Source organism: Alosa pseudoharengus, unplaced genomic scaffold (assembly GCF_046254945.1).
Source record: "Alosa pseudoharengus isolate Yale_2024_CS ecotype anadromous, Long Island Sound unplaced genomic scaffold, YU_APseudo_1.1 YU_APseudo_1.1_scf_14, whole genome shotgun sequence".
NCBI classification, from domain to species: Eukaryota; Metazoa; Chordata; class Actinopteri; order Clupeiformes; family Clupeidae; genus Alosa; species Alosa pseudoharengus.
In genome coordinates, this window is record NW_027468609.1 from 4,478,437 (window position 1) to 4,488,369 (window position 9,933).

General features: G+C 42.1%; 1 protein-coding gene across 2 annotated transcripts in view; it reads right to left on the reverse strand.

Moving 5' to 3' along the window:
- tcf4 (transcription factor 4) overlaps positions 1-9,419 on the reverse strand; it is a gene marked incomplete in the record, with an annotated part of 147,157 nt that extends 137,738 nt beyond the window's left edge. Inside the window, 4 exon segments of one of the 2 annotated variants that reach the window (XM_076283504.1) lie at positions 6,004-6,076; positions 7,021-7,059; positions 7,337-7,428; positions 9,058-9,419. In XM_076283504.1, coding sequence (XP_076139619.1) covers positions 6,004-6,076; positions 7,021-7,059; positions 7,337-7,408 — 184 coding nt within the window. 2 annotated transcript variants of the gene reach the window in all.
- Between the last annotated feature and the right edge of the window lie 514 nt (positions 9,420-9,933).

Sequence of the window (9,933 nt, forward strand, 5' to 3'; positions counted from 1 at the left end):
ACACACAGACATGTGGATACTCTCCTTCACACACGCGCACACACACACTTGCGCAGGCGCACTCAGTGCATGTAGTGATACTCCACATCCTGACAGGGTGGAATGTGAGGGGGAGATCAATGTGGCAGCACACACAGAGCACGCGGAGCAGCAACCAGATGTTCGACCAACGATGGAAATAGCAGAAGAGCGAAGCTGCAGACGCTCCGCTCGCAAAAGGCGTGCACTCACCAAAAGCCAACCGAGCCAGTGTCTGACTGCATACGATCACATTTAGACAAACACATGCTCAGCTCAACCACAAACACACACGTCCTAAAAGAAAACCTATTATGTCTACAACAACTCAGACAATCCCACTCAGCCCAACACAAACTCTGTGTGACGGACACAAACAAACAAAAAAACACACACACACAAACACACACACACACATAAGGTCTTTCAGCCTTCCCTCAGCCCACCACAGTGGCTCCCCTCTCTTCGTGAGCCAGAGCGGAGGCTGACGTCAGCGCTCATCAGGCCTGGTCTCCAGCTCGCCACGCTGGGACTGCCCCACCAGGCCTGACCACATCCTCGGGAGGAGGCCTTCCAGGCCCCGCCGCAAAGCAGCATGGGAGCACACCCGGACAGATGGCCACACCAGACAGAGACCCAGTCCAATCTAAACTCACCTAGCGCACTCCTTCGCTTGTGCGCCTATACAGAATAAAAACTCAAACGTTATTGACAACATCTGACAAAAAGAGAACCCATTTTAAGGGTTAACGCTGCAGCAACATTGATGGCCTATGCCGCTCTCTGGGGAAAGTGATTCATGCGAGGCAGTGACAACAAACCTGTTCTAGTCAGTCACTCAGAAGAGATCTCTCAGTGCATGGGAAGGAAGATTGTTTTCTTCCTTTTGTTGTCTTTCCTTCTGGGAATTTGTCAAACCAACCTTATGTTGCTCTTGAGGAAACATGACAATGTGGTGGCAAAAAAATGTAAGCAAATACATAGGCTAAATAGAAAAAAAATACTGCAAAACATTACAAAAACACTAAATGCAAACTGAAAACAGAACACACTAAATGCAAAACATGAGAGGGTGAGACTAGAATCTGACATGACAATAAAAACAGTTGTGTGCACACACAAACACACATTAACTCTTCACTCCCTGGTGAGACCCAGCAGCCGAAAGCATTAAAGGGGCTCCTGCAGACTCACACAAAGAAAGAGTGAAGGGGAGGGAGGGAAGGAGAGAGAGAAAGAAAGAGATGGTGGAAGAGAGAGAGAGTGGAAGTAACAGTAAGAAAAAGAAGAGAAAGAGAGCCAAGGCCTCGACCTCCAAACACCACAAAGCTCAGGTGGCAAACAGCAGAGTCCATCAGCCACATCCACCAGCACTGTGAGACTGGCCCTGAATCTGGGGTCTGACAGACATGGCCATAGGACACACAAACACAAACACACAAACATGGCCATAGGACACACAAACACACACACACACACACACACACACACACTTTCAGCTAAGTCCAGTCTCAAAAAGGGCAAAATGCTCTCCTGCTTAAAAGAGCAGCCAGCCACTGACAAACATAAATGTCTACTTTCTTAGCAGACCCCCTTCATTGGCAAGACCAGGAAATTGTCAGTAAAACATAATAGAAATAGACCATACTATGAGCCCATTCCACTTTATGGCTTATTTTTCAACAAAACTGAAAAAACAAAGGAACATACATTTTTTAGAGCGATAGTTACCAATGTAATAATCTTGATGCTAGTATATCATATTTTTGAGTTTAGGTTTTGGGATCTTCCTAATCAATGTTATAAACAAGGGGATGTTCTGAACCGACTGATGAAGGATACATTACATTTGAAACATGAAGGGGGCATTATTGCAGGGTGTTTAAAAAAAGGTTTATCTAATTAAAAAAAAACTTGAAGAACTGTTTGAAATCAGAAATGTGAAATATGACAGCATTTCCCAAACAAATATGGCTTATGTTCAAATCATTAGTGAAGTGTCACAGGGAAGGATAAAACGAAGGCTTGCTTAACATTAATGTGAATTATTCAACAACAACCAAACATAGTGACTCTGACACATACGGTTTGGCTTATCTATTGTTGATTTAAGTCTAAAACAGATTAACCCTGAAATGTGTACCAACCTCACAGACAAACACTCCAGAGCTTACTAAAAGGAAATGACCCTTCCAGGTTTGACTCAGACTTCATCCCTCTGCCAGTGCCACACCGCAGGCAGTCTCCCTCTGACACTGGCACCTCCACCAAGAATAGCTCTCGATGGGGCCACGCTGAAAAGAACAAGGATCGTCCCTCTCTGCAATCCCTGTCTGGGTGAAGATTTGTCCATGAAACATTCCCAGCTGTGTGAGTGACATTCCCCCACATTCCCGGTGGGGAGGTGGCAAATTCCAGGCTATGAGTTATTTCAGGGCGCAGCCTCCGGGCCGATGATGTGGCAACACACTACAACGTTTTCAAAGCTTTTGAAAATCCACCAGCAAACCCTGACGCACAGCGTGGGCCAGTGGAAACACACCGACCAAGTGGCACACCGCTGCATGTGACATGCTAGCATTAGCCTCCAACGTGCTTGGATCTAGCCTGCCGGCAGCCACAACAGTCTGCTGTCTCACTCCTCGCCACAACAGTCAACCAAACTACTGTAGTGCCTTAATTAAAGTTCTCCATTACAGAGTGAGCTGTTTCACCTATGGAGTTAATTATAAGCCACGTTGACATTCTCCTGTCTTTATTTTCCTAAGAACTAATTATGCTTTTTTTTTTCATCCTTTTGTCTATTTTCACTTTTTCAGTCTACCTTCATCTGCAGGTGCGGCGATGAGCATGGCTGCAGTCTGAAATAGAGTGAGAATCAGAACACATCTCAGACAGCTTCCACAGGGCAGGGAGATCTACTGGGCGACCACCGACCCAGCCAAATTCTACACTAATTACTCAACTGTCTCAAACACTTTAGTCAGACTTTTCACTGATACAGACTAATTGCTATCATCAATGTATACTGAACATCAACAGGACTGTAACAAAGGGAAGCATGTATGAAGCAACAACTACATTTTTCAATAATGCTTGATGTCTCTACATCTTCCTGTTGATACTCTGGAGGCATGGTACTATAACTCATTTAGGGAGGATATAACAACTGCCTCATTTCTTTCCATACACTCTAATTGAAATCACTTTAAACAGCATGATTTACATTATTCTATTAATACTGTCATCTCTCAGCAACAGGAGCCAGCTCTGATAATCCTTTGAGACTGCACACTTACTGACAAAGACAAGACGAATGTCGAAGGTCACGCTCTTAACCAACATTAGATAATTTAAAACAAAACAATGGCATTGTTCTCCGTTTCATTACAATATTTAAATGAGCAGAAATAATATTCTTTACCATGAGAACTTTCAAGAACTAGAAAATACTAAGGTCAAGTATTCCTTGGGTATTGTATGAAACGACCCATGCCTCACTCTAAATAAGAATTAGAGTGCATTATAATGAAAACACTCAGTCCACAACCTGACCAAAAAGCCTCGAATTTGTAGCACACACCACCCTGTATCTCAAGTTGTTGGGCAGCCTCAGCATCTCTGCACCTCCAACCCCTGAACGTTTGGTCTGCTCGCCTCTCTGGGTGGAGGGAAAGCTTCCAGAGCTACACCAATCCATCCACCACTATTCAATCACCACAATACACAAAAGGGATTACTGACATTACTGACAAAAAATTAGCCTGTGCTAATGGCCCACGGTTAAGAGACAACAGACACCTTCCTCTGCCACCCTCCTTTCTTCTCTCGTCCCTCTCTATTCTATTCTGAGGGAGCAAAGACCTGAAAGAGGCTGATCTTCAGACACAAGCCTGAAAATATTATCGTTATGAACACAGCAATTATTAGTCTTAAATCATAAATAGTACTAATAATATTGCTATTATAGCTAAAATGTCTATTAATTCCTAATCCGATGCACAATTAGAGCATGCCTCTGTGTTTCTCTCCCTCTCTCTAAGACACACACACACACACACACACACACACACACACACACACACACACAGTCTTTAAGTCGTTCTGCTTCCTGGGAATAAGACAAAGACAGACTCTCAGTGGTAAAGAGGTGGTGGGAGGAGAGAAATCAAGTATTAAGTGACTGTTTCCCTCCGCTTCATCTATATTTTGAATGCAATCAGTTCCTTTTGACTGACAAGCATGACCAACACAGATTGGACTGAAAAAGCGTGAGGGAGTGCGGCAGGCTGGTGGGGAGCGCTTTATCTGTCTGGGTACAAGTGCATCAAACAGGAGCAGGATATTATTAAAACACTCTTACTCTTGACTGTGACTTAATAAGCTATGCCGATTAAGAGAACAAAAATGTGGCAAGCGATCAGGCCTATCTGCCTGCACCCGAATTTCAGCGTCGCAAAGAGGTTGGCACAGGCTGCGCTGTGCGTTGCGGGTCGTGTGTGCCCGCTGCCATCCGGCTCACAAAAGGAAAAGAAGACGCCAGAAATGGATTTGGTGCTTTCTTCTTTCCTTTTTTTCTTTTGACATCCTTATGAACCTTCCAATGCTGCTGTTCTAGCAAGTATAGATAAATAAAATAAATATAGACCTAGCATATGTGGCCAGCGCACATTTATAGGCCTCCCCTTTTTGTCAGTTCACACTTTATTAAACGTTTCCTCATTTTTTTGCATGCCAACTGCAAGTTGCATGGCAACAAGGTAACAGTGGATTCACCACCACCCACCCCCCACCAACCTGCCCCCTTCGTCGACTTCCCACCAGTGCAAAACTGCCACACAATTCACGGGAAAACACAGGATTCAGGGGTGGAGAGAGGCACAGGACTGCCAGAATCTTAAACAACAGGGAAGGTCTGGAAAGGTTCAGCTCAACCTTGAAAGAATCAGCACAGCGACCGTCCACACACCTCCCAAAATAAAGAGTGAACACGAGTAATTCCATACACTGCTGTCTGTGTTTTGCTGTACTATATTTTGTGTTGTTTTGTTTTTCCTTGAAAAGTAGTAGCCAGTAGCAGCTCAGGCACTGGAAATGGCAAAGCCATGCCTTTCAATTCCACTGAAAGAAACTCCACAAAAAAAAATTACAAAACATGTGTCTATGTCAACATGAGTCTATGTCATCTCAATTCATCACTACTTCTGTGGTGAATGTGGGGGGGAAATACTCAACTTAGTATTCACATACACATTCAGATAACCTACATTATTTCTTGTAAGGAATGCATATTGTCATATTGTCAGACTACTATAAAAAGAATATTACTGTGGCATCTGCCTAAATTCATTTTAAATACAGGATTATTTAAATATGCAACAGTTCATTCTATAAGAGTAGTTAAGAAACTCCAGTGTTATGAAGAAATGTAACAGTGGCACATGTAATGATGATAAGAGATGCCAAACTAAGAAATCTCTCCACGGTTATCTCTCTGACCACGGTGTGCACCAGCAGACAGCATGGTGAACACTGCGCCCAATCCACAGCTGATTATGGCGCGTGCATTTCACCTGCTAAACAGGAAGACAACAAACTGCTGGTCCATCCCCTTTGTCCACCAATGACACATGGCCTGTCCAGCGCTCAATTCAATATCACAAACACGAAGATCAACTTGAAAGCCTACAAACAGCCGATCTCGCCCTCGCTGTACTTACAACTCCGCAACTTGGAGACCGCTAATCGTGAGTCACGAGGACCGTGTTCTATTTGAGTTATCTTTTCAGAGCTTTTTGCCACACGCTGAACCCCATTTGGAAAGCAGAGCTTAACCCAGCTCGATGCATAAAGCAAAAAAGTGGAGCGCACAGTTGATTCGAGGCATGTGGTGCTGTGTTCAACCAGAGTCATTTCAAGACAAAAGCATTGGCATGGGCCGTGCGTCTGCATTTTTGACATGTCATGGAAATGTGACTGACGTACTTGAGCCTGTGAAATGTCCACTCCCGAGCGAGGTCGGTCCGTTCTTTCCACTGCTTACGGGGGGAGAAAACATCTAGAAAAAAACAAGGATGCAAACAAACACAACTTTGAAATAAAGTCCCTCTTTTTAATCAAATAATCTTAAATACATTTAGAGTGTTTATTGTAACCGTAGCTTTAACAAATTGTATGCATTTCAATTTATCACAGAAATACCCACGAAGAGTAAGCTGCCTTGCATTTTTTCAATGCATGCTTATGTAAACACAGTGAAAAAACCTAGAAAACGGCGTTCTCCTTAAACCTTGCCATATCTCCATGTCAAATAGATTGTAGAGCGTTTAAATAAACTTGTAAAAAAAACAGCCTAGTTATTATTGCACTGACCTATACCAGACTCCACATAACACGGTTGTCAATAATTCAACAATATATCATCCATGGAAAAGATACTACGGTGCTGGATAGCCTACATTTTAAGAAAAAAGTATCAAACTTCCAACAGTAAGAATAGCCAAATAGCGTAAAACGTTGCGTTAATTTACAGAGTTCAAGCCGAGTTAAAATTCTGTCAAGTAGCCTACTGTAGCCTATAAGATTTTTTTTTTCAGCAAACCTAAATTGACCGAGCGCCCATAGGTTTAAAACATGGCCGAAGGAAACATTTCCCGTAGCCCATAAACTTCCAAAAACCATTTTTCAAAAGTCAAATATTTCACACTGTTTATCTATTTAGTAGTGCGGGGCAGTTTGAAGGGTACCGGGGCTTCATGAGTGATAGAAACACAAGGGAAAGCGTCAGCTTGTACCACGACATGAAGCCGCGACCGTTCCCCTAATCTCAGCACTCCCGACATGCTCCTACTTTCACTGGGACAATGCGGGGATTTCACCGTCTCAAAAAGCTGTCAATGACATGACAATATGCACAACACGTCTGTGTTCAAAACGTAAATATCACAGAAATCAAGCTATGAAAGAATAAAACAAGAAAAATACTTAAGTGTGATATACTACCATTGGTGTTGGGAACATTTTCAAATCGCTGTTTCGCATCTATAAGACAACAAAATTACTAATGCAATATCATATTTCTCTAAACATGGTTTGGAAAAAACACTTCATGATTTAAACGACATTTTACAAACTTTCTTGAGTCAAATTATTTACGGTAAGCTACATTACTGGCGTACATGTGTATAACACTTTAAAAGCAAAATGCCTCACATCTGATTTATACCACAGTACATAGCCATGCATAAAACAAAACGTAAACATTTAGCGATAGTGCGGGGTCATTATTGATACTAAGATATGCACAACAATTGCTTACCGCGCTGAAATCCAATAAGTCGCTTAGTTCTTTGTCTGTCCCTAAGGCAGCCATTCGCTGTTGGTGATGCATTTTAGCAAAATCACACAAACCTAAAAACATGAAAACAAATTGCGGTCAGAAGACGCCCGGTCGCGCACTGACAAGGAGGAGGGGGGACCTAATCACTATTTCAGATCTTCCTCAAAATCCACAGATGACCACAGTCGCAAGATTCCACTTTGCGTTTAAAACCTATTCTTTCTCAGCGCCCCATCACGCAACAGGAGGTTTACTTCAAATGAATGAATGAATCCAGAATAAACGATCGGATTGAAGATGAGTGGAATTTAAATCAAGACTTTCCCAAGTCCAGCTCCGCTCAATACGCAGGTTAAACGGAGGATCTCGCGCCGACAACCCCGTGGAAAGAAAACAAATAAATAAATAAATAAATAGTCTATAAAAACAGCGGAATATCGGGATCAAAAGAGATAGCTAGTTGGCTATCGCAGACAGTAACAAAGGTGGCTGAAGGCTGGAAAATATCTCTGAAAAGGACGGTGTTCATTAAGCGGGCTTTAAAAATAATAATTGTAGCCTACGCTTCCCTTCAATCGAGTTAAAGCACCATGTGCACTCGTGAATGATGTGTTTGTACAGCCACCTAGCTACCTTTTCACATAACGATACCTTTAACACGGATGATGGCAGCTACGAATTAAAATATAACCACGCCAGACAAATGAGAGATATGTGATTATGTGCTTTATTGTGACATCGAAGAGCATACATGCAATAAAGGTTTAAGTGCTTCGTGTTAAATAGTGCTGGTTTATACGTCTGCGCGCTCAGTCAAGAGACTGAACTACTAGCCCAACGAGCTGTCAACAACCATGTTCACTTAAAGCATAGGGTAGCCTACTCTATTTGCCCAGGACGTTTATTCCCATAAATAATTGGGGCCTAATTTACTTGGCTATGGACTGCAAAAGTGTCAATCTACAAAAAATCTACAAATGACCAAAAGCCACTTTTGATGTTTCCGTGAGCCTGCCGTAGGCTACCCATCACTTCTCTCAACGCTGCTGCATGATTCCAACCGCGGCCAAAGCAAACAGTATGCTACTCTGATCAAATCTGTGGCTTTCGGACAGACAACCATTGCAGTAGGTTGCGCCAGTCCCTTTCACAATACTTCTTACTATAAACAAAATGGTTCACATATACTTAAGCTAATGTTGTTAGCTGTAGATTCAACTTCGAAAAGTTTAGTCGCGAGGGCTTGCAACACCGAGAACTAACATGTGTATAATGCTGACTGCTGATGTGCAGTGAAATTTATTCCAAGATTTTGAAGCCATATTTTAATCGTGACAGTTTACTTGTCCAATACATTATTGGATAAGGGAAGAATACAGGTGCGCTGAATATGGCTAATCTCATACTTTTCAACTTCTGACTGAGATAATGTGCCGAGTTTTCGAGACTTTGAAAAAGTTTAAACATGACTTGTCACCAGAATACGCAAATCAACAGGCTCATACTGGTTATATATGTTTTCGAGAAGGCTAAAACATAAGCTTCGAAGCGCTAACGTCGTTACTAATGTCAAACAGTTTGGGGGGGACGTTGACATTCTAGTTAAAGTACCATAGCCAGCTATCCAGCAACAAAACAGTATCATACTTCTATTAGAGTGAGGTGGATGATAATGTCATTGGGAGAGTGAAAGAATTTACCTTAGTTTTGAAGCTATGTTACTCCACAAAGAAGCAAAAATGCTGTTAAGTGTGTCGGTTAACTACCAGTCAACGCAAATTTAGTCAAGTTAGGTAAACGCAAAATACTTTTTTGAGGCTTGCTAGCTAGCGAGCTAGCTAGCGAAAATCTTTCTCCGACAGCGATGTGAAATGCTGGCTACATTTGTTTTAAAACACCGTGTAGGTTCCGACTATGGCAAGTTTGTAGCAAACGCTGACTTGTATCCAAAAATCCCCGCTACTGTTTTTTTAGGCTTCTTTTTATACTCCATGTAGTTAGCTATACAGCTACCTTGACACTTTCCATTGCTCTAACGATAGTCCTGAAGCTGTAATGTTACTGTTCAGTTGCATGTCAGATAGGCGCATGCAAGCAGCGAGTCTCTTCCACATCCGGGACATGCATCACCCTCCAACTTCGGGTCATATTTAATGACGTCGTAGAATGAAGAGATCACATTTTTCTGCATGTCCACTTCTTTCAGCAAAACATTTCTAATAGTCAGATAATATTCAAAAGTGTGGCATAGCTGAGTTTACATTTTAGGCAACATTATCATAAAAATAGCATAGAAACTGTATTTTCAAGAGCATTTGTGTTAAGCAAAACTGGTGCAAAAGAGTAGGCAGGCCTATTTCATGTAGGCCTACAGACACTTATTGACAAATGATTGGCAATAAATTGCAACGTCTACACTGATGTATGTAAACAGTTGCAACAATGAATACAGTCAGTCAGCTTTTGCAAGAACCATAAGATGGAAGACAAGATATGGGTTCAGGGAGGGAGGAAAAATCTATTTATAGTCTTACAATGTTAAAAACCAATACCTTTTAGCTTCCTATTAAGAAGAT